Below are 24,272 nucleotides of genomic sequence, written 5' to 3'. Positions count from 1 at the left end.
CTTGCATGATTTACTTCCCCAGATGATTTGCTTCTCATTTCGGTTCCTCGTTTCTGCCATCCCTCGATCATTTGCATGAAGCGTTGTCATGGCAACGTCTTTTATAGAGACCAGCTTTATTACAGGAAATGATCGGTGATGTTGCTTTTTTTTCTTTTCTTATAAACTGTCTTATAAAATATAAGTAAATGTGTTATTGATTTATAATTAACTATTAGAACAATTCAAATCACTATTTAAAACTCACATGTTCAGATTATAGCATACCACACACAACATTCACCACATCCACCTCGATTTTATTGACTTAAATGTTTTTAACTATAGTTGAACACCTTTATTTTACTTACCCCGTGATTTTACTATTGATACATTTGTAGTGTTGATATTATTTATGTTTTTTAGGGTGTCCTTGGTTGTCTTGAACCAACAAATACAATGTATTATTAGTATTATTATTATTGTTATAGTTTCTAAATATTTAACAGATTGGAGAGTGGTAGTTAACCAAATCATACTATATCGTTAAGAAAAAAATAAGACGGTATTTGCAGGGTATTTTCATATTCCCATTTATTCATTTTAACTATTAGTTATACAGACCTTTTTAATGGAATCCCATTGCTAGGCAACAGCCTAGGTCCTTGTTGACTTCCTGTCAGTTGATGTCATTCACATACACCGCAACAGGAAATAAATGTACTATTGATAGGTTTGTTGTGTTGCTTTTATTTGTTTTTATTTATGTTTTGTGGTGTCCTTGGGTGTCTTTAAAGGCACCAACAAATAAAATGTATTATAATTATTATTATTAATAATGTTCAGAGTGGTAGTTGGAGAGTGGTAGTTACCAGATTCATACGATGATATTATTAAAGAAAGAATAACAAGACAATATTTGCAAGGTGTTTCATTTTCCCATTTATTTATTTATTTCAATTCTTATTTATGAGTTTGCAAAAGAACTGAAGTGATTTGTGGAGACCATTTATCTTCAGACAGAAAAAGAATATGTGTACAAATTAAATTCAATGCAGTATCCTTGAACCAAATACTGTATAAAACTAACGTTGACCATGAGGTGCACTTAGTAGCTGTAGGGGATCATTTCAATCATTTCACACATCTTTGAAATATGAACGTCTACAATTTCATGGCAACGCGGCACATACCATCTGCTGAAGAAGACTGTGTGACACAACGGAAACCTCCAGGAAAACTCAATGGACCTGGTGGTGAGGGGTTACACTGTTAGACTACTGTTTCCAAAGTCAAGAATGCTAAAGATGTTGAGTTTTTGTTGAGACTTTTCAATTGTTGAGGCCTAACTCTGGCCATGTGTTGGAATCCTTTACATTGTGAGTGTTGGGCACTGTAATTTTCCACCTGTCTTTAACATCACCAACAATCATACACTCCCCCCCAAAAAAAGAGCTGGTCTATTTAATGGCTCTGAACACACACCATGTCAGGTAAGTCAGTCCACAGAGTCTGAAGCAGCCTGAGGTACGGGAAGAAGCCCTCTGTCAGTCCAGGGAAGGCCTAAAACCTCCTCCCTTTATGTAGTTTGTTGAAACGCCAAATGCTTTCCTTCCTCAGACGCTTCCAGTATTCCCAGGTGTCCGGTTCCAGCTCCGGCAGCTTTTTGGGCATTCCCAGGTTCAACTGGAACAACCTTAGTGACAGATAAAAGTATACAAAGAATAATTTATTATAAAGTATGTAGACATAGAGGAACTTTGATGTAATAAGTTACAATGACCCAGTATTGTCAATGACTCTCTGATGCTGTGTAACAAAATTGAAAATTACAAGCAAACGTGTCTGCTATTTTGTCCATATACTGTATGTATATATATCTATATATATATATATATAGATATATATATTTTTATTTTACTTACGCTCTAATATATCATCAGTCTAGAGCAGTGATTCCTAACCAGGGGTTACTCCTGCAGCTAAAGTACGTGGGAAGTGTAGCTCTATTTATTTGAAAAAATATAAATTAAAATATGTTTTAGAGAATATTTCAGCTGCAACGCCTGATCATCGTGTTGCAGTTGTGTAAGAGTGCTTGAAAAACTAGTGAGCAAGCAAAGAATTTTCAAAAGGTAGTTAAAAAGTAACAAATACAGTAAATGGCAGAAATACAAACCTAAAAGTAATAACTAGTTGAAATGATGAGGTTAAAGAGAATAATGGATAAATGGTTGAAATACAGCAGTCAGATATTGGTATAGGGTTGAAACAGTTAACTTAAACTAATGGATAAATAGATCAAATAGTTACTAAAAATACCAAAAATGATAAAGAGCCACTGCATTTAGTGGTAGTATGTGTAGGCGCAGAGAGCAACAGTGAAAGTGAAAGGCTGCACGTGAAAAGTTTTGGATTTACTTACATGAATGAACATAAAGTAACAATTCTTATTCGGGACACACTTGCTCATACACACAGATGCGCACACACTACCAAACACACACACTCCACAAGACCCACCCACAGGCGTGTTCACCCTCTGCAGAGAATTTTGCACAGACATTTTTGTATATCGTGCGTAGTTTTTCAAAAATAATTTCCTTGAATTGTTCAGCAACAGAAGAAAAAGTGGCAGAAAACAAAGAAAAAAGCAACCTCACCACTCTGGATATTGGTCAGGAGGCTTCAGCTGGGGGTCTTCTCCTTGCTTGAAGATGTTGACCCCTACTGCATGAGAAGTCAGTTTCACAGGGTCTTTACACACATCTGGGCCTTTCAGGTCTTCTTTCACCATGCCTTTACCTCTCCCTTTGACTGCAGAGAACGGGAAAGACAAGATTTGTTACGTTTACATCACGATTACTGACGTGTTGATTACGATGGGCCAGGAGTTGATTGGAAACATAAAATAAGCCGCTGACATTTTGTTAATAATAATGGTTTAATGGAACATGTATGCAGACACGGGCGATTTAGGTGGGTGGACGAACTGTGAATTGATATAAATATTAACCAGTGCTCGAGTACTGTACTTAAGTACATCTGTGAGTAGGGATCGACCGATATGGAATATTTTTAGGGCGGATGCCAATTTAGACTGCTGATTTTCTTCAGTTGATATTTGGAGCCGATTCTACTTTTGTTCCTACAATTTACAGCATAAGAATTTCACAATGATGATGACAAAGAGCCTTTATTGAACTTAAAAAAGGCGTCTCCAGCAACACGGAGCAGCTTGTGGACGCCTGTCTGTAAATATCGCCGGGAAAAAACTATCGCAGCCTGCATCGTCCGATACTGATACACGTAAAAAACGCAAAGATCAGCCGATGATATCAGCCGGCCGATGTATCAGTCTATCACTAATTGTGAGGTACTCGTACTTAACTTGAGTAATTCCATTTAATGCTACTTTATACTTTTCTCCACTACATTTCTGAGGAAATAGTTTACTTTTTTACTGCACTACATTTATTTGGTAACATCAGAATAGAAATGCTTTATTTATCCCAAGCTGGGAAATTGCAGGTTACTAGTTACTCTAAAGATTGATATTATGAATACAAGCTATTATCAACAAATGAAATAACATATATTGTTACGATTAAGCTACACAGAAGCATGTACAGTAGATCAAATTAGCCCCACCTTTATCAGCTGCAACATTAAAGTGATATTTACATTAATCTCTCTGAAACAGGCCATTCTGCATAATGAGCACATTAACTCTATGTACATTTTTATGCCAATAATTTTGTACTTTTACTTTATAACATTTTGAATGCATGACTTGCACTTGTAAAAGAGTATTTCTATACTTTGGTATTACTACTTTTTCTTAAGTAAAAGCTCTGAGTACTTCATCCACCACTGACAATAACAAACCAATTATCCTCCATGTATTTCCCACTATTAATCACATTGGTGTCACTATGGTCATCTCACCTCGATACACAACATGTCTAACAATAATAATAACCACAGCTAATTTGGAAACTGCACATAGGAACAGATTGAGATGAACGGAGACAGTTTAGCTTCTTTACGCACCAACTTTCTTCGCATATCCACGTGTCTGTGTGAACACGTTCGTCCTGCACAGCGACGTCGCAGCGGGGGTGTTGATGCATTTGACTAACGTAACTATCCTGAATAAACTGTACCCTGACATTTTTACCGTAGGTTACTTAAAAACACAGCCTACCATGCTACAGTTTGACTTTCATATTCCCTTCAACTTCCGTTTTCTGCTTTTGTGTTTGGCTCTGTGGAAATGACGCACCGCTCCTCTCTGGCCGGGAAGACACACTGCAGGGAGAAGAGTCATTTCGCTGCCTTTATTTCTCTTTCTTAGAATAATCCAGTACATTATAACTTCTAGAAGGAATATTGAATTTGTATTTCTCAAAAAAACATTATGAACTTATTCAAAGCGGCAAGTCTGTATTGAGAATACATTAAGTACATCATAAATAAATAAAAACAAAATGAAGTACAGAGTTATGAGGACTAAACATGACTGAAGTCTCAATAAATAAAGAAATGCATAAATAAATACAGAAATAAATGAATAAATAAACTGTTGCATGACTAGATTTATCAATAAATAAATAATAAAAAAGATGCATGGATAAAACAATCAATGAATGAGTGCATAAGTAAATGTATAAATAAATACAGAAATAAATGAATTAATACATTATTTTGATTGTTTTTTTCTTTTTTTTTTAACTTGGTGTGTGATCTGGAAGGTAATTGGTTATACCTGAAAATGTTTATAATGGTTATTTTTGAAATACTGCTATTCTAGTTTTTCTATTTCTTATTCATTTTCTGAAACTTTGAAAAAAAAATCACTTGAACGTTGGAAGGCAAAATGTGTAAATCATGCTAGAAAAATGTTTTTTTTAATTTTATTATCATTTCAGGCTGTAAAACAAAAAAGTGACTATGTCAAAGAGGTATTATACATTTCTGTAGGCACTGTATAAACTGGTTTGGTCATTTTGGTTCAGTCCGACAGGTGGCAGCACTGCCGTACAAGTGTCTGGTACCATAATAACAAAGCAGAAGAAGAAGCAGCAGCAGCAGAAGAAAGGAAAGAAGAAGAAGACTGGCACCATAATAACAAAGTAGAAGAAGAAGCTACTGGAAAATGTCCGAGTACGCTGCGGCCCAGAAGAGTTCCCTGAAACTAAAAGGTGTAGGGAGCATTTCAGCAGGAAAAAGGTAAGTCCTGTACCTTTTAATAACATATTTGATTACTCGTTTTCATAAAATACATCCATAGACAGTCGCAACGGATACTCGCTCGTGATATTCAGGCGAGGCTGTTAGCATGTATGCTAATAGAAAAACAGTTCATGTTTACTGATGTGGACAACGGTATTGTTTCGGCAACTTCCTCGTCAAAATAGCATTGTTTAGTGAGAAAGCACTGGTCTCGTTTGTGACCTCAACACTGTTCACGGTGACATTATGGAGTTTTACAGCCAAGGCTAAAAACATTAGCGTAACGTTGGCTAACCTTAAATTACGAGTTAAACGCGATCTCGACATGTCAATCCAACGCTAACGTTACTTCTGAAATACGTAGAAAGTATATAGTGCTTAGTAACGTTACAACACTGAAGCCTTGCAGTCAGAGGTTGTCTTATTTCCACCAGAAATTACAATTATAGTCAGACACATAAAGGCACTTGCAGTATACACAAGTCATACATTTATATACTTTGTTTTCCTTCATGTTAAATATTGTTGAATAATTGTAGGGAACTCAAAATGCAAAGCCCCTTGTGGGTTTTCTGGGTTTCCTTCGCTTGTCCTTTTTTAACTTGTTTATCTTAAATGTTATCTTCTTGTTGTTGTTTGTAACATTTGCTCAATAAATCAAATAAATACATACAGTACAATTTGCAATATGATACAGAGTAATTCACACCACATGAGGGTTAAAATCATTATATAATAAGAATAAATAGAGTATATCTAGCAGGTGTTCAACAGGACAAAGAATGGTTTCCAATGTCACAGTCATGTTATAGAAAATCACTAGTTTGACATGGTCTACATTTGATCTTGTTCCTGTACAAGCGTGATCCTCTTCCTCTATTCTTGCATATTGGATGGCGTTGTTGGCCTTATAGGCGTCGCAAATCTATTTTTTTTTTCAGGAAGAAGAAGAAGGATAAAGAGAGCAAGCATCGCTTGGAGCAGGCTGCGGCCGGTGAAAATGACGAGGAGACGAAAACCAAGAAAGCATATGTTGACAAGCGGACACCGGCACAAATGGCCTTTGACAAGATGCAAGAGAAAAGGGTAAGTTATAGTTATCCCACATTAAAGAGCTGCAGGGATTAGTCAAGGATTTGAGGCATAGGGAGTACAAGTTGTAGAACAGGCTGTAGAAGTGAACTATTAACTAATGGGGTCCCTATTTTGACACGACCTAGCAATAAGCAAAGCACCAATCATCTGATGCAAACAATCGGGTTGTTGTAAGCGCACACAACAAAGGCCAAAAGAAGTATTTTTTTTACAAAAACAGAAACCAAAAGGCTTTTTGTGTAGAAAACTTTCCAGGCATACAGTTTGGCAAATTCAGATTTTTCACACTTAGCTTCACAACCAGCAAAAAAGAAAAAGAAGCACCAAATTATCAATGTGGGTTGTAGATTATTAACTTGTGTAGCCTTGTGAACTTTCCTCTTCAAGTGCTGATTATATTGGAAATCTCGCTGAGAGAGATGGCCGAGTGTGCTTAATTTAACTCTTAACACAGCTGGGTAATCCCAACCTGAACCAGGTAATGTTAATGATGTTTCAAGTATCAGCTCATTAGTCATTAATAATTACATAACGCCAACATTTATCAGCCATTTTCTCCCTAAAGGACAAAGTTCATTGTTTGAAACAGTGGATGTGAATGGTAACATGGTGGAGCACCAAAACACAGGAAAACCTAATTATAACATAAATCCATTATGTTTATAATATCTCCAGCTACAGAAGGCTATTACAGTACTTCAGTAAGTTTAAGTAAGTGTGCCTTATCTCACAGTGGTGATGTGTATTTTGAGTTTATATTGTATTCATTGTTTTTTCTTTCTTTCCTTAAAGCAAATGGAGAGGATTTTGAACAAAGCATCAAAGACACACAAACTCAGAGTTGAGGTATGTAATGTTCAGTCCAACTTGTTAATTCACATGTGTAGAAATAAATTTAAAAAAAAAACAATTAAAAAAATAGTTTGTCTATTTAAAATAATATATAATTGAAACATGCATTAATGTGTTTAGAATATACATTACAGTTGACGTGATTTCAGATTGAACAGAGAAATGTCAGAAACGTTAACGTGTCTTCTATTGTTTTGTTTATTTGCAGGACTTTAATCGGCACCTGGACACCCTGACAGAGCATTATGATATTCCCAAGGTCAGCTGGACCAAATAGAAGAGGAGCAAATGCTCATTTTGTTTGTTGTTTAACACAAAAGTCTTGCACGTCACATTTTTGTTTGCTATTTTTCATATATTTACAATAAAAATTCCTTCAATCGGCATTCAGTCATTCTTTTAATTCCTGGTATATACAATAAAGGAGTTAAAACATATCTATTGTTTCTTTGTCTTGCATTGCTCAAGTCCTATTACATACATTTGAAATAATGGTGTGTGAGAGTGTAAAACATGAAGACAAAAATGCCAATAATCAGAATATACTTGCTTTTTAATGAATTCATATTGGATTGAACGCTGCACAAATGGCACATACTGTAAACCAGAACACCTAAGCAGTCGTCCATGTTGAATCATTTGGCATGGCACAGAGTGAACATCTCAACTACCCTGAAGTTACCAACTTATAGTCAAAAAGTATTTAAGACTTTAAAATACCAAAACCAAAAAGTTGGTGAACAAATACACACATTTTACTCCTACAAAGAAAAGTTGCAGTGACAGTAAAACATTCTAATGTGGAACAACAGGTGTAGCCACTTGCCAATGCCAGTAAAACAGAGTATGATGAACATACAGGTGTTCGACACAAACATGGATTGAGTAGCATCTTGACATTGTCTTACAAAGTGTATTAAAGTGTAAGTTTAACACCGCCAGTAAGTAAAACAGGAAGTTGCATCAAACAACAGCAAAGCGTTGTCAAATTTTTATTAAGAGATGAGATGTTCAGGATTCAGAGAATGTTTGGTTCATACAGTTCAGCCTCTTTTATTTCAATGGTAATAGTCTTTTCTCACACTAGAAAAGGTATTTTCTTTGTTCTGCAGTGTTGTCAGAGTTCACTTTGGCCCCAGCATTTCATGTGGCTTCACCCACTGGTCAAACTGCTCCTCGGTCAGGTAGCCCAGCTCCACCGCCACAGCCTTCAGCGTGGAGCCCTTCTTGTGAGCCGTCTTGGCGATGGTGGCTGCTTTGTCGTAACCGATGTGTGGGTTGAGCGCGGTGACCAGCATGAGGGACTCGTTCATGAGCTTGTTGATCCTCTCGGTGTTGGCCTCGATGCCCACCACGCAGTTGTTGGTGAAGGAGACGGCCGCATCGCCCAGTAGCAGAGCCGAGTTCAGCACGTTCTTGATCATCATGGGTTTGAAGACGTTCAGCTCAAAGTGTCCGTTGCTGCCTCCGATGGTGACTGCAACGTTGTTCCCCATCACCTGGGCTGCGACCATGGTCATGGCCTCACACTGGGTGGGGTTCACCTTGCCTGGCATGATGCTGCTTCCTGGTTCATTCTCTGGTAGGATGAGCTCTCCCAGGCCTGACCGGGGTCCCGACCCCAAGAATCGGATGTCGTTGGCGATCTTCATCATGCTGACAGCCACTGTGTTCAGCGCTCCACTCAGCTCCACCAGAGCGTCGTGGGCCGCCAGGGCTTCAAACTTGTTGGGAGCGGTCACAAATGGCAGGCCTGTGAGAGAAGCAACAGTGGAGGCGACTTTCTCAGCAAAGCCAATGCGAGTGTTGAGTCCCGTCCCTACTGCGGTGCCTCCTGCTGCCAGCTCATACACCCTGGGCATGGCGGCCTTCACTCTCTCAATGCTGTACTTCACCTGCTGGACATAACCGCTGAACTCCTGTCCGAGCGAGAGAGGCACAGCATCCTGAGTGTGTGTGCGTCCGATCTTAATGATGTCTTTGAACAATTCAGCCTTGGCGGCCAGGGCATCGTGCAGAGTCTGCAGGCCGGGCAGCAGGATGTGGTGGACCTCTGTGGCTGCAGCGATGTGCATGGCTGTGGGGAAGGTGTCATTGGAGCTCTGGCTCTTATTGACATGATCATTAGGGTGGACAGGGTCTTTGGAGCCTAGTTTTCCTCCTAGGATCTCAATGGCTCTGTTGCTGATCACCTCGTTGACGTTCATGTTGCTTTGAGTCCCGGATCCAGTCTGCCACACCACCAGAGGGAAATGATCATCCAGTTTACCAGCTGAAACCTCATCTGCTGCCTGGATGATTGCATCTGCTATCTTTGGGTCGAGGCCGAACTCCTTGTTGACCTCAGCAGCCGCTCTCTTCAGGACACCAAAGGCCTTGATCACTTGGATTGGCATTCTCTCACTTGGTCCCCCTATCTTGAAGTTCATGGTGGATCTGACAGTCTGGGCACCGTAGTACTTGTCAGCGGGGACCTTGAGCTCACCAAACGTGTCCCGCTCGAGCCTGAACTCTGAAGCGGCCATCCTGGACGTGCAGATGAGGAGTTTAGAGTTGACGCTGACTCTTTGCAGAGTCAGGAGGTTGCAGTTAAACTGCTGGACGCGTCTCAGAGACCGAAACATGGCTTCGCATTAGAGGTGAATCCGGGGGGAGGTCAACGCTGCCTTCCACATTATGATCTGTCATTGGGTGAAGGGGAAACTGATCGCGAGTCAGCCAATAGCGAGGCAGGAGAGGCGGGACTTCCTCTGTGGTTGTCGTATCAAATGGAAATGATCAGGCTGCTTCATCCGGATCAGTGAAGCGTCAACAATACGGCACGACTGTGTTTCCTGTTTGACAATGAAGGATCAGTTACTTTGTAAAATAAAAGTTACTGTCATTTAAAAATGCATGCATTCAACTTATCCAACAGACTTTTAAAAAACTACATTTTTTTGTAGTAGTTATGTATATTTTTATATAATTTTGTATAAATGCTCACACTGAAAACATACACACACACACACACACACACACACACACACACACACACACACACACACACACACACACACACACACACACACACACACACACACACACACACACACACACACAAACACACACACACACATTTGTGTTTTACTATCACCCCCTTCCTTTTTACTGTTTTATCTCATCTTAATTTTTAATTCGTTTTTTACTGTATAAATAGGCGGTTATTATATTTTGTATTAAGCATCTGTTATTGATGCTTTTGTAATTTGCACTATTCAGACCAGCACACCTTCAAATCACTCATCCAAACATATCGTTTCAGAGTTGTCTTCAAACTCCAATAACTCCACTAATTCATTTAATTTCTATTGGATCACTTTTTTAAATGTGCCGGTTTTTAGACATTTTATCATTCTGCATCCTTTTACCGTAACTTACTTCTTAAATATAGCCTGCTTGTTTTTAATGTACTCACTTGTAACCTGCTTGTTTCTATTTGCACCTGTTTTAATGTACTTATTTTTATTGCTTTGTGTAAAGTGTCTATGAGTACCTTTACAAAAGCGCCATACAAATAAAATGTATTATTATTATTAATATCATCCTGTATTGCTGCTGTAACACTGTAAATTCCCCCACTGTGGGACTGATAAAGGATTATCTTATCTTATATTAAACTAAATAAAGTTGTTACGGGTTAAGTCAGTAACACCTGAAAGCATTTCTGAAATGTATTAGGGATCGGCTGATATGGATTTTTTTAGGTCCAATGTCGATACCAATTTATTTTTTTTTCATCAGCCTTAGCCGATGACTAATACGGACTGCAAATTTTCTTAAGCCGATACTACTTTTGTTCCCTCAATTTACAGCTTAAAAATTACACAATGATGATAACAAATGTTACGAGTCTCAATTTTAAAAAAGGAACATTTATTGAACTAAAAAAAAAGGCCTCTCCAGTAACAAGGAGCTGCGTGTGGAAACCTGTCTGTAAATAATGCCAGGAAAAAACTAGCAGCAGCCTGCATCCGTCGATACCATAACTCTGTGACTGGATTCTAATCTGTACTAACACACTGACATCCTGACACTTATTCTTCTTTTACACTTCATTTTGTTGAAAGGTTAAAATGTTTTTGTATAGGTGCACTGACGTTATTTGCTGCTCTGTGTGCCCGGAATTGCCCCCCCGGGGACAAATAAAGTTTTTTGAATTGAATTGAATTGAATACCAATACACATAAAAAACACAAATATAAAATAATAATAATATAATATCGGCCAGCTGATGTATCGGTCTATCACTAAAATGTATAACTGAATTTTAACACATTTGTAGATGTAACAAGTGGTTTATACATTTTTTATTATAAAATAATAAATTAATAATACAAATATTTATAAATAAATATAATGCATTTCCGTTTGATTACAAGAAAGAGTTTATTTTCTTGAGAACACTCTTTCTTTTAAAAATATCGAGTAGAAAGTCTTTTATTTTGAAGTCTAGACGTTCTTTCACCGGAAGTGTTGTGCGCGTCGTCGCTATCTTCCCTCGGCCGTTTCTTCTCGCGCTAGCGTTAGTGTTACTGTTAGCTTGCTGGCTAACTCCCATCGTTTCCAGGTTTCGTGTCGCCCTGAAAAAAAAGCCGAAACGAGGAGAGAAGCAGAAAGGGCCACGCAGCCGAAGTGTTTTCAACCGCGGCTGCACTGAGGAGCGGGGACAATGCCGCACAACTTCCAGCCCGGAGACCTGGTGTTCGCTAAAATGAAGGGGTACCCCCACTGGCCAGCCCGGGTAAGAGACTAACGTTAGCAGAGAGCCGGAGGGGCGGAGGAGGGGATGAGCTGCTCTGCATGGGACTCTGGAGAAGCTTCTGTGTGTATCCTCGGCGCTGTCTAACACGGACACCTATCTCATACATGCATAACTTCATATTTGTGTCAGGATGTGCTCCAGGCCCCCGCAGACTGTGAACCAGCGGTGCAATTTGCATGAGATGATGTTGGCCTAATCTGCATGGAAACGTAGAGCAGCGACGCTAACGTTATTTTAGAAATGACGTTTGAGATGTAATTGCATTTTTCTTTCTACGTAAGAAAGGCCCTCCTCTCAAATTATCCATGCACATATCCATGCAATTTAAATCAGTTAAAAGTCTGCAATGTTTTTGTTTTTCAGAACAACCAAACTCAATTCAGTTCAATTTTATTTAAAATCATCAAAACAAAAGTTATCTTAATACACTTTACATATAGAACTAGTCTAGACCAAACTATGATTCATATATTATTTACAGAGACCCGACAATTCCTTCATGAGCAGCAGCAAGTCACAATATCTATAATAATAAAAATGATAATAATAATAATAATAATATCGATATTCAATTCAATTTTATTTTATTCATAGTGCCTAATCATAACAAATGCTATCTTAATACACTTTACATATAGAGCAGGTCTTGACCACACTAAGATCTATATATTATTTACGGAGACCTGGCAATTCCTCCATGAGCAGCAGCAAGTCACAATATCTATAATAATAATAATAATAATATCTATATTCAATTAAATTGGATTTTATTTTCAGTGCCTGATCATAACAAAAGTTATCTTAACACACTTTACATATCGAGCAGGTCTTGACCACACTATGGTTTTTAGAATGTTTACAGAGACCCAACAACTCATTTATGAGCAGCTGCAAGTCACAATATCTATAATAGTAATTATGATAATATCTATATTCATTCAACTGTATTGACAGTGCCAAATAATGACAAACCTTATCTCAAGACACTTTACATATAGAGTAGGTCTAGATCTCTCTCGATGACTTATTTATGATTTACAGAGACCCAACAATTCCTCCATTAGCAGCAGTAAGTCGTAATATCTATAATAATAATAATAATAATATCTATATTCAATTGGATTTTATTTACAGTGTCAAATCATAACAAAGGTTATCTCAAGACACTGTACATATGGACTATGTCTAGACCACACTATGATTTTTATATTATTTACTGAGACCCAACAATTCCTCCACAAGCAGCAGCAAGTTGTAATTTCTATAAAAATAATAATATCCATATACAATATTTATCGAGCAACCTTTTGTGCACCGTGGCAACGAAAACCTTCCTTTTAACAGGCAGGAACTTTTGGTTTGGGTTTTTACTTGAGTCTTCCTTCCTTGCTTGCAGATTGAAGATGTGGCTGACGGGGCAGTGAAACCACCTCCTAATAAAATCCCAATTTTCTTCTTTGGGACACATGAAACGTGAGTACAGTACTGTAACTGTAACTCAGTCACAGATATGCTCAGACTTGTTTAAACATAGTTAACTGCTAATGCATTTAGTTTTAATTAACCATTTGAAAGGAGCAAATTTGATTACAACATTGGCTGAAATTTATTGACAGAAGTACAGATAGGTTTTTTTTGTCATGCATAGTTGAATTTGCTGTGCCAGTTTTAAATTTAGACTCATGACACACATGATATCCTCTTTGAGAGCAGTGATATGAGACAAAAACACAAATCCCTACTTTTACACAGTTACTTGTCAGTCTCCTCTTTTAAGATGAATTATTTTCTGGAGGTTCACTGTTAACCTTTGACTCTTATCAGTCTTGAGTGTGCAATATGTTTTTGAGAGCTGTGTTTATGTGTCTGCTCTGGCATCAGACACCATCGGATGACAACATGGCACCTGCAGTATATTAATCCATCACTAGGTGGCACATCCTGCTCTTCTGGAATCTCAGTGTAAAACAAACCTAATAAACCTGTTCTTTAATGATAACATCGGGCACAGTCACATTTCCTTTCATCTTGCTGTTTCGCAGAGCATTTCTTGCAGCAAAGGATCTTTTTCCATATGAAAAGTACAGCGAACGTTATGGAAAACCCAACAAAAGGAAGGGATTCAATGAAGGTTTATGGGAGATCCAGAACAATCCACATGCCTCCTACAGCGCCCCACCTGTCGTAAGTTACCCTGATATCAGAAATATGAAATTCTAAAGCATCCATAATTCAACATTACCTCATATTCATAAAGATACTGTAAATGTAGACTTTGGATTTCTGTGACTTTTATTTCCATTGTTTTAGAGCTCACATGCAGATCTAGACAGTAACTTTTGAAGCACTTTTAATTTTCTGGTTGTTGAAAGGTACAAATTAACTCTCCTTGTCTTGTCTTTTGAAAATGCTGCAGATCAGATTAGGGCATCCTGATGCCCAGCAGTTTAAGGTGTGATGCTTACTGCAACATCATTGTTCAATTCTGACCAGGGAACTTTGCTGCATCTCTGTCCTCATGTTAAATTTCACTGTCAAAGGTGAACTTTCACAGAAACCTAAAATGTCACTAAATGTGTATTAATCTTCTTATCACGGTTCGTCTGCAGCCAGCCAGCTCATCCGACAGCGAGGGCAACAATGCCGGAGGAGGAAGTGATGAGGATGAGGATGAGGAAGAAGCAGCCCCCATACCTCAGAAAGTAGACTCAGTAAGTGAGGTTGACTCCGATTCTGGGAGCGAAGACCAAGGAAAGGGCGGAGGAGTGAAGCGAAAGCCTCCACCTGCCAAGGTAAGTGAAGTCTAATTTCACCCTCAACTGAGATAAATCACTGCTTAAACTAAACTGTCTTTTTAGTGATTTGGTAAATAAATCAACAAATAGCAATGCTTAGATATTTCCTTTGTTTATGTAAGAATTAAATCATGAGGAACCAAGAAAAGACCACTTATTACTGGTAGCTTTCTTTTTTATATCAGGAGTTTTCATAGCAATGTTCTTCCTTAGCCCATGCTACACTCTTCCACCAAGTTTTATGAAAATCAGGCCAGTAGTTTTTTCGTAATCCTGACAAACAAACAAAAAAATGCACTGAAAATAACCTCCCTGGCGGAGATGATAATATTATATGGAACTCATCTGTATGGCTTGAGCGCAAGCTTGACATTTTGCCCGTGTTTTCTATTTTAGCGACCTCCCCCTCCAAAAAAGGCTCGCGGCTTATCCAGTGACCGAGATGAAGAGGAGAGTGGATCCCCCTCTGAAGAGGAACCCACACCTTCAGAGTCTGACTCTGGCAAGAACAGTGACCAGGTAATGAGACACACACACACACACACACACACACACACACACACACACACACACACACACACACACACACACACACACACACACACACACACACACACACACATATACACAACAGCTCGTAAATGTTACTCATTTGTTTTCTTCCAACAGGATTTTACTCCAGAGAAGAAAGCTGGTGGACGAGGTGGAAAGAAAGCAGGAGGCAGAGGGAAGAAAAAGGTGAACCATCACACCTGCACATTATAAAGTCAGTGTTTCCATTATGTACATTTTGCAGCGTCCCCCCTGTTTATTAGACCACATGTGAGACAGGACTTAGCCAGCTAGCGCACCACATGGTCCCTCTGCAACACTCCCCTCAGAAGGAGAGCGGACAGCAGCTCTGAAGACGGACGTTCAGTTGCTGAAAGATCCAAGAGGAAACACTGAAAGCACTTGAGTGTTTTTTTTTGTAATGACAGTTTTTGATTTCTTCCTTTTATCTCCCACTCTGTCGTGTTTCCTCGGTGATATTGCAGAAGGCTTCGTCTGGCTCGGACTCAGACTCGGGTTCAGGGTCAGAGAAGAAAGTAGCAGCAGACAGCGACTCGGAGGACGAGAAGCCTCGACCAGCTCTGTCTGGCTCTGAATCCCACTCTGGCTCAAAGTCTGAGTCCGACTCAGATCCCCCTCCCCGGAAAGGCCCACAGGCACGCAAGAAAGGTGGGCTCAGTCTTGTTTAAGATCGAATTGGTCAATTTTAGCTTCATCTAAAATTCTAAAGATTAATGTCGTTTGAAATTAAATGGGAGATTTCATGCTCTTCATTTTGCTCATGTTTATCTGCTCTATTCTTATTTTTCCCCCCCAACTACAGAGAAGCCTGCACCAAAGCCTCGTGCACGGAAACCCAAACCAGCCCCGGCAAAACGAGCACCATCATCCTCCTCCGACAGTGATAGGTCAGTCAAGTCAATTTTGAATATATAGCTCAATATCACGAATCACAAACCTGCTTTAAGGGGCTTTACAATCTGTACAATATGCAACACCCTCTGCCCTTTGACCCTCACTTTGGATGAGGAAGAACAAACTTTTAGGTCCTGATCAGACAGTGTTTCGGGGAAGCTTCCTGTAATTGTTTTTCAATAGGAGTGAAGCTTAAACCTTGCTGCTTTTGCGTTACTGAGAAATATTTCCACTCCCGTCTGTATTTCTCCAACACTACAGGGTGAAATAAGATTAAACCTTGACATTAGAATGTAGTTAAAGGCTCTAAAGTTGTTCAAATATGTCTTGCAGCTACCTTAGAACAATGTTTAAACGGCACTTATGTTAGCTTAACACAAGCTGCAACTTCCTTTTTTAAAAACAACTAATAGATTATATTCTCAAAAGGTTTTTTGGGCTATAAAATGTCAGAAAACAGGAAAATGTCAAACTGTGTGTCCCAAATCCCAAGATGATTTTCTAAAATGTCTTTTTTTGTCAGTAGCTCAAAGATATTCAGTGTGTTGTCATAAACAGTAGGAATAACTAAACCAGAATATATTCACATTTAAGAAACTGGAATCAGAGAATCATGACTTTCTTTTTCTTAAAAATAATAACTCAAACGGATTAATCCATTATTAAAATGGGTGATTAATTTAATAGTTGACAACTAATCAATTCATCGTTAATCTTTACAGCTTTACTGTACGCAATCACTTTTTCTCATCGCCATCACAAAAAGCCTGCCTCAGTTAATCCGATTGGACAATAGGGACAAATAAAGGGATTGTTCGGCTTTTTTGAAGTGGGATTATAAGTCGGTGTGTTACCTACAGTAGATGACGGTTAACGTGCCGTCTGTCTGGAGAAGCAGACTGAAGTACCGACAGAAGCTGCTGTGGACGGGGGCAGCGGCTGCATCCAAATGTACTTGGGTCATCTTAAAAAAAGGCCCACCAAAAATCTGTTAATTTTACGCTATATTTAGAATATTTTTATGCCATCAACCGTCCCTTTCCTTTGGCACTACATTTTCTCAACGTTTTGCTACACATAAGTGCAGTTCAGCTGTTTGGGTCAGACTTCCCGAGGTTTATGGAATAAACAAATACAAGAAAATAAAACTGAGTTATTATAACAGCAATGATGAAATTCCATTCGCTGTGAGACAAAGGGATCCCTTTATGAGCCGGAGTACACAGAAGAAGAACTTTTGAAGAGGGACACTGAACAGCTGAAATAGAGAGACGGGAAACTTCTGTGGAAACCGGAGGTTAACGCTGTCTGACAGCAAGGTGCAGCAGTGAAAATATTCTAAATTCATGCTTGCCCCCGTCTGTGCAATGCGTTCAGCAAAGCAAAAGCAGCACGCCACAAGCTCAGCTCACTGACAACCATTTTAAGCAGCCAACCTAGGCTGGTAAACAGCGCTCTGTTTGAACTGAGCCTTAATGGTGAAAAATATACAACACTTCAAGAAGAGCAGCTGAGGAGGGATCATTCTCCCTCGACCGACAGTAGATGTTGGTGGTGTGTACAGAATAACCAGCCTGCTCTTCTTCTTCTTCTTCTTCATGCCCCACATATTATTTATGTATTTATTTCAACCCCCATTAGCCACTTCTAAGGCAGCAACTACTCTTCCTGGAGTCCACAATAGTAAATATTTCATCACAATATGAAACAGATATATCTTTAAAGATCTATGGCGAAAGGGAACAAAAAAGAAAAAACATCATTCAATATTTATCATAGTGATGTGAATTCTAAGGTGCATTGCTTGTTGTAAAATGCAGCAATAATGGTTGCTCTGTTTTTTTCACAGTGACAGTGACACCGACCGCATCAGTGAATGGAAGAAGCGAGACGAGGAACGCAGACGAGAGCTGGAGGAGCGCCGGAAAAAGGAGGAGGCAGAGGAGCTCCGCAGGCTACGTGAGAGAGAGAAGGAGGAAGACGAGCAAAAGAAAAAAGACAAAGATAAAGGTAAAAAAGGGAGCGACAGTAACAGCAGCAGTAGCTCAGATGAAGGTGTAGATGATCACCCATTGAAGAAGTCCAAGAAACCCCCTCCACCCCCGATCCCTGCACCCTCGGACTCTGATTCTCCAGCACCGACTGAGGTACAGTCGCTGACTTAAAAAAAAAAATTTTAACATTACATTTTTCTTTATTTAAAGTAATAGGACTGCAGGTGACTCTTAGTGCCATTGACACATGCAACTCCCTGTGCTTTTCACGTCAATAGAATAAGAAGTCATCCAAGAAGCCCGACAACCAGAAGAAGGCAAGAATAAAGAAAGAGAAGGAGAGAAAAGAAAGAAAGGAGAAAGAGCTGAAAGAGAAGAAAGCCAGACGCACAGAAGAGAAGTCCAGAGCGAGGTGAGTGCACAATGGGGAACAGACTACGGTATGCAAACCTCATTAGAAGACCCTCGTTAAAATTTAATGTACACAGATCACAGAGTTCCCTCTCTCGCTCTCCCTCTGTCTCTGTCTCTCTTTCTCTCTCTCTCTCTCTGTCTGTCACTCTCTCTCTCTCTGTCTCGCACTCTCTCTCTCTGTCTCCCTCTCTCTCTGTCTCTCTCTGTCTGTCTCTGTCTTGCTCTCTCTCTCTCTCTCTCTCTCTCTCTCTCTCGATCTCTCACTCTGTCTCTCTCTGTCTCTGTCTGTCTCTCTCTGTCTGTCACTCTCTGTCTCGCTCTCTCTCTCTCTCTCTCTCTCTCTCAGGTCTAAGCCTGAAAAACCCAGACGTAAACCAGAGAGGCCGCCAGAGAAGAAAGTGGAAAAGAAGAAGGGTCAGTCACACTCACTTTGTTCACTGCAGCTCATTAGCAGTAATTCCTCGGTGGAAACTTATTTGCGTACGTTCGCGTGCGACAGGTAGACAGATTCACAAAAAGGTTAATTATGTTTTACTGTTTTTGTGAAAATAGAAATTCAGTACAGAACATTGACTTTTAATGCGTGTGTCCGTATGCAGAGCCAACACCAGAAGAAAAGCTACAGAAGCTCCACACTGATATAAAGTTTGCACTCAAAGTGGACAACCCAGTAAGTGGCTACTCATATATTTGTGATTAAATACAATTTCCCATCTTTCTGTGTTCTTTATACCAGCATTAAAACTGAAATAATGTATTTGTGTGATCTTAGGACATAGAACGGTGTCTACAAGCCCTGGATGAACTTGCAGCTGTGCCCGTCACCAGCCAGATCCTCCATAAGAACGCGGAAGTTATTGCAACACTAAAAAAGGTGAATTTTCTTTCTAATTTTTCACGTTTGTACTCACCTTGCATTAGGACAGTCAGGGTAATCCACAGTTAAAATAATGGATAAGATATACATGACATGTTGTCCTAATTTAAGCAATTATGTACATGTTGTTGCAGCGTATACTGCATTAGAGTCATTATTGATGATTGTTGGATAATATACTAAGAGATGGTAAAATGTAACGATTTGACGTTTTTTTGTAATACCTCTAGTTGACTTGACGTCTCTAGTTTTTATTTAACTGTTTTATTTATTCACTCAAATGAGCATTTACAAGATGTTAAGTATCCGCCTATCTTGTTTTGTTTTTTGGTCATTTAAATCAACTTTGTGTGTGTGTGTTTTATGGACCATATAGATTAGGCGGTATAAAGCCAGCAATGCAGTGATGGAAAAAGCTAGTGAGGTCTACAACAAGTTAAAACTTCGCTTTGTGGGAAAGCCGGAGGTGACAGCTAAACCTCAAACAGAGGACAAGGAAGATGATGATGAGAAGGAAACACAAAACACAGGTAACAACTCACACCTTGGATCTTGCCTCCATCTGGGTTTTTATCTTATTTTAATCTAAACTTGCATTTTCTAGACTCCACTCCAGTGAACGGGGAATCGGAACAGAAAAAAGATGATATGGCGGTAGAAGAAAATCCAAAGTCACCTGCTCAGGAGGAGAATAATGACGACACTGCTTCAAGTCCAAACAGGTGAACGTCCCATGTCAAGTATCTCTGCTCCACTTGTAATTGTAAACGTGCAGGCAACTAACATGATATGAAAGAAGATCTGGACTCACGGACAATAAAAAACACAGGAATCTTCTAGGGATGGGTGTGAGTAATCCACTACTCTCCGTTAAAAGGAACTTGAGGGGTTGATGAGGGAACGCAACCTTTATTTTTTCCATATTCAACAGATTTACTCAGGGTTTGTACAGGGGCTTGAAATCCTTGAAAATTATGAATTTTAATGTTGTGTTTTCAAGGTTTGAAAAGTGCTTGAATTTTGGATAAAGTACTTGAAAATGCTTGAAATTGTATCCACAGTTCTTTCACAACAAATAGCTATAGAATAGACTTTTAATTTAATTTCTGATCCCTCTGGTATTACGGGACACAACTCTAGTTTATAGTTTAATACCGTCTCATTTGACTTGATAAAAGAAGTGAAATAATCCTTTTTTTAAATACGTATGTATTCATAGAAATATGGAATTTACCATAGTCGAAGATGCTGGAAAGTCTTGAAAATTAACATTGAAAGTGCTTGAAAAAATTTGACCTTGGAAAATGTGTACGAACCCCGTTTACTGTGAACAGAGAGCTTTGATGCAACGAAAAAGTCAGATGCTCGCTTATTATTAGGACACGCAAAATGCGTTGTAAACATTTTTTTTTTTCATCTTAAAGGAATCGACAGCCCCTCGAGGAATTCATGCGATTATTGGATCTGTAAAAAAATCGTGCCCATTGCTAGACTCTTCTTGGAAAAAATGTAATATTTAGGTTTAATGGTGTGTTTCCATTGGAACTGGTAAGTCCGAATTTCCAAGCTACCGGTCGCAAATTTCAACTGGAAAAGCCCCTGAAGTCCCATTTCTACCTCGGAAAGTCGGTTGAACTTCCAATCCAACATGGCTGCTCCCATCATGCACAGTCGCTGTAGTGAAACGCTGTATATTAGCAGATCTGTATCATTAAAGTGTAACTCTGGCGAAATTGGACCCCATGGTCTTTTTCAGCATGAATATACATCAAATAAGCCATCAAGACAAGTTTTTTGGGTGATCACCTTTTAACAGAGAATTATAATTAACAGTCGCCAGCAGCCAGACATGGCTAACACTGAGTAGCTCGGGGCAGAGTGCCAAACGCATCCAAAACGGCTTTTTTTAAAAACCATGATATTGATTTTGATATTGATTTTATTCAAAATAGCACCAAACCTCTTCAGTAGCAGAGTACTAGTTGACTAACAAATGCACTCAGTAATCGACTTGTTTGGAGCCGACTGCTAAGGCTTGTAGCATTGTGAAACAGTCCTGTTTAATAAACACAGGGTTCATTAACTGTGTTGTTAGTTCTTATGTGTAGGGACTGTTATCATGCTACTGTAGAGGTTTGGAGCTATTTTGAGCAATATTAGCTGAAAGAGCGTTTTGGATGGTTTAGCGCTCAGCCTGGAGCTACTCAGTGTTAGCCATGTCTGGCTGCTAGCGACTGTTGATCACCCAAAAAACCTGTCTAGATGTCATTATTTAATGTTTATTCATGCTGAAAAAGACTGTGGGGTCCAATTTGGCTACTTTAAATGCGTCATACACACAATACTGTCCATCTACTCTCTGTTAACATGTTGCTGCTGTGTTTATGTGCAGAATACACACCCTGTTTTATGGTTTTCCGACTCGTAACTGGAAAGCAGGTGTGACGTCATTCTCAGTTCTGAGCTCCCGACTTCTGAAGTAACTAGATCGCAGCATAAGCAGAAACATTTTATGTCTTCACTCAGCACCGCGATGAAGCTTATGTGATCATATGCTCTTTTTAATATACTGGTAATCATAATTGAAGAACAGCAGCGGTTGTGACTCACTGATAATGTACTTTCTGTTCAGACGGAGTCCAGACAGCCCTGCTGAACAACCGCTTCACTCGTATGAAGAAGCAGACAACTCCATTTCTGCAGAGAGGGAACCACCTGCTATAGAGAGCTGAAAGACCCTCAACCACCACTGCAGTGGACCAAGTGCTAAAGATGGTGGCCTCTTTGTTTGATGTCATACAGTGCTCCAACATTGCAACACACACCCAGCATTTCCTACAGTATCTGTTACGTCAATGTTGATGTTTTGGACATTTTGTACTACAATGATATCAAACCAGAAGGCACTGTTGCTCAAACCGTTTGGTCCATTACCACAACAAAAAGGAAAGCTTATTAGTATGATAGTTTGTGGCGCTGCGCGAAATCCTTTTACTTCTGAAAATGTACTTTTTCTTTTATACAACACTCGGCCCGTCCTCGATCATCACCCTGTACTTCTGCTACTGGCTACTTTGTTGATTCTACCACATGAACTCTTACGTTTGGTCTATCCTACCGTATGTATAGTGAATGATTACATTTTTAGCACTTCTAACCGGAATTTAACCTGGGGTAGTACGAGATGAAACCCCAGTGATTCTCGTGGGAAATTGGAGCCATGACGTTAACTTTTTCGCTTGAAAGATTTATGTGCCGCCCTTCCATCTGTTGCTTCATTTTTTATAAAGCCTACGAAACATCACATAGGCCTCTTGTCTGTGTGTATGACATTGTGAGAGTGGTGAAGTACTATTTGTGAGTCTTATGTTAAGTATTTTTTTTTAATTATCTGGTCTCGATCCAGTTAATCTAGTTTGAAATGTAAAGCCATTAATTGAGTCACTTAAAACTATTTTACAACTGAGGTCCACCTACTTTTTTATAGCCTTGTTTGCAAATATTTGCTTAAAAGTTTTGTCTAAAATAATAATTGCTGTGGAGTTAAAACACCTTGCACTCTCGTCTCCCCATAGTGTCTGCTTTAAGTAACTTACGTAATAAATGGAATAAATGTACAGATTGAAAACTGCCCTTAAAAGCTATTGAGATCTCATGTAGCCGCAACCTATTTTGACATTTTCCTGTCATATGCATACAACAGGTGTTTTTAGTGCTATGTAAATTGGTAAAGCATTTCTATCACTTAGTTGAGACTTGAATAAAAATCTCAGCATGGTTTTGTTTCTATCTCATTTCTTGTGTAAATCTTTATTTTTATTAATTTGCTTGTGTAAAAGTGTTTTTATCAACAATTCCATCAACATATAGTTGGTTCTTTGTGGTTTCCTGGTACTACCAGAAGCGAGGCTGACGAACTTTAAACTACAGCAGTGATAATGACAAAGTTTGCAATAACAGTGGGAGACCTGAACAGCCTCACGGGGCCCCACCTGACTCCACCCAAGTTTTTACTGTTCTGGTTTTGTTTTATTGGTGATTATTTATTTGTTTGTTTTCAAAGTGTATAAGTCGCACCAGCTAGAAAATGCGAAATTAAGAAGAAGAAAAAAACATGTATAAGTTGCATTTTCTGGGGGATGCATGAAGCGTTAACTCCAAGAAGGTCTTCCCGCAAAGTAATTTGTTTCCATCGCCTTGGCAACTTCCTGGTCGTGAAGACGTAACTGCACCGTTGACAAGCCTCTCCCGACAGCATGTTGTTCAAGCACCCGTTTGTGAACTTGTCCCTCTCGCTGTGGCCATCTAGCTTTCAGCCCGTGTTTAGCTTTTTTTTGTTTTCTTCGTTGCAGTTTAGAGTATGCTCCTCTTTTCGCCTGTCCCTCATAAGTTTCTTGCTCGCTCCAAACTTTCTTTCTGCTGTTCGATTAACGTTTTCGGTTGCATATTTAACTACTTGCAGCTTGTAATCTGCAGAATAGGATTTTCTTTTTCGGGGCATTTGTGTTCAGTCTTCTCAGTTGTCTTTTTAAGTCGATGTTGACATTTTCATTGGTACCGGAGTAATAGGAGAAGCAGATACTGGCACATAAGCCTAGAGCGCCCTCTCGCGGCTGTCAGTGTAAAAATAACGAAAAAGGTGAATTATATATTTTAATATATAAGTTGGACCTGAGTATAAGTCGAAGGAACAGCCAAACCATAAAAAACAAACAAAAAAAATACGGTAATGGTGATGAACGCTGGTTCAAGGGGGGCCC

At 39.2% G+C, this 24,272-nt stretch overlaps 4 protein-coding genes across 5 annotated transcripts; 2 read left to right on the top strand and 2 right to left on the bottom strand.

Moving 5' to 3' along the window:
- Positions 1-922: 922 nt before the first annotated feature.
- mrpl54 (mitochondrial ribosomal protein L54) lies at positions 923-4,225 on the bottom strand. The gene is made up of 3 exons (XM_083911318.1): positions 4,033-4,225; positions 2,643-2,796; positions 923-1,675 (listed from the first exon to the last, which is right to left on the bottom strand). The coding sequence occupies exons 1-3, from the start codon at positions 4,151-4,153 to the stop codon at positions 1,543-1,545; spliced, it is 408 nt and encodes a 135-aa protein (XP_083767444.1). The 5' UTR covers positions 4,154-4,225; the 3' UTR covers positions 923-1,542.
- An 850-nt stretch (positions 4,226-5,075) lies between these two features.
- fam32a (family with sequence similarity 32 member A) lies at positions 5,076-7,578 on the top strand. The gene is made up of 4 exons (XM_083939319.1): positions 5,076-5,211; positions 6,156-6,300; positions 7,102-7,155; positions 7,370-7,578. The coding sequence occupies exons 1-4, from the start codon at positions 5,138-5,140 to the stop codon at positions 7,436-7,438; spliced, it is 342 nt and encodes a 113-aa protein (XP_083795445.1). The 5' UTR covers positions 5,076-5,137; the 3' UTR covers positions 7,439-7,578.
- Positions 7,579-7,695: 117 nt separating this feature from the next.
- fh (fumarate hydratase) lies at positions 7,696-9,828 on the bottom strand. Its single transcript, XM_083939306.1, has one exon. It carries the CDS (start codon positions 9,783-9,785, stop codon positions 8,286-8,288), a length of 1,500 nt encoding a protein of 499 aa, XP_083795432.1. The 5' UTR covers positions 9,786-9,828; the 3' UTR covers positions 7,696-8,285.
- Positions 9,829-11,748: 1,920 nt separating this feature from the next.
- hdgfl2 (HDGF like 2) lies at positions 11,749-23,204 on the top strand. Of its 2 annotated transcripts, none has more exons than XM_083940476.1 (16): positions 11,749-11,944; positions 13,362-13,438; positions 14,008-14,149; positions 14,575-14,757; positions 15,157-15,279; positions 15,430-15,498; positions 15,801-15,981; positions 16,136-16,220; positions 18,077-18,374; positions 18,500-18,633; positions 18,982-19,049; positions 19,235-19,305; positions 19,408-19,509; positions 19,889-20,042; positions 20,117-20,234; positions 22,145-23,204. In XM_083940476.1, exons 1-16 carry the CDS (start codon positions 11,873-11,875, stop codon positions 22,242-22,244), a joined length of 1,977 nt encoding a protein of 658 aa, XP_083796602.1. In that variant the 5' UTR covers positions 11,749-11,872; the 3' UTR covers positions 22,245-23,204. The 2 variants fall into 2 exon arrangements, with proteins under 2 accessions (XP_083796602.1, XP_083796601.1); XM_083940475.1 differs by having other exon boundaries at positions 11,750-11,944; positions 15,798-15,981.
- The last annotated feature ends 1,068 nt before the right edge of the window (positions 23,205-24,272 follow it).

The sequence above is a fragment of the Echiichthys vipera genome (genome assembly GCF_963691815.1).
Source record: "Echiichthys vipera genome assembly, chromosome: 3".
Lineage (NCBI taxonomy): Eukaryota > Metazoa > Chordata > Actinopteri > Perciformes > Trachinidae > Echiichthys > Echiichthys vipera.
The sequence above is the reverse complement of the archived record's forward strand: the minus strand, read 5'-3'. Positions and strand labels throughout refer to the sequence as shown.

Excerpts from the sequence above, each read along its gene's own strand:
- fh (XM_083939306.1), bottom strand. The coding sequence starts at position 9,785 with ATGTTTCGGTCTCTGAGACGCGTCCAGCAGTTTAACTGCAACCTCCTG.
- mrpl54 (XM_083911318.1), bottom strand. The coding sequence starts at position 4,153 with ATGTCAGGGTACAGTTTATTCAGGATAGTTACGTTAGTCAAATGCATC. Across the intron at positions 2,797-4,032 it reads TGGATATGCGAAGAAAGTTG|TCAAAGGGAGAGGTAAAGGC; the intron begins GTGCGTAAAGAA and ends CGTTCTCTGCAG. Across the intron at positions 1,676-2,642 it reads CCTGACCAATATCCAGAGTG|GTTGTTCCAGTTGAACCTGG; the intron begins GTGAGGTTGCTT and ends TCTGTCACTAAG.
- fam32a (XM_083939319.1), top strand. The coding sequence starts at position 5,138 with ATGTCCGAGTACGCTGCGGCCCAGAAGAGTTCCCTGAAACTAAAAGGT. Across the intron at positions 5,212-6,155 it reads AGCATTTCAGCAGGAAAAAG|GAAGAAGAAGAAGGATAAAG; the intron begins GTAAGTCCTGTA and ends TTTTTTTTTCAG. Across the intron at positions 6,301-7,101 it reads ACAAGATGCAAGAGAAAAGG|CAAATGGAGAGGATTTTGAA; the intron begins GTAAGTTATAGT and ends CTTTCCTTAAAG.
- hdgfl2 (XM_083940475.1), top strand. The coding sequence starts at position 11,873 with ATGCCGCACAACTTCCAGCCCGGAGACCTGGTGTTCGCTAAAATGAAG. Across the intron at positions 15,982-16,135 it reads CCCACAGGCACGCAAGAAAG|AGAAGCCTGCACCAAAGCCT; the intron begins GTGGGCTCAGTC and ends CCCCAACTACAG. Across the intron at positions 19,306-19,407 it reads CACTCAAAGTGGACAACCCA|GACATAGAACGGTGTCTACA; the intron begins GTAAGTGGCTAC and ends GTGTGATCTTAG.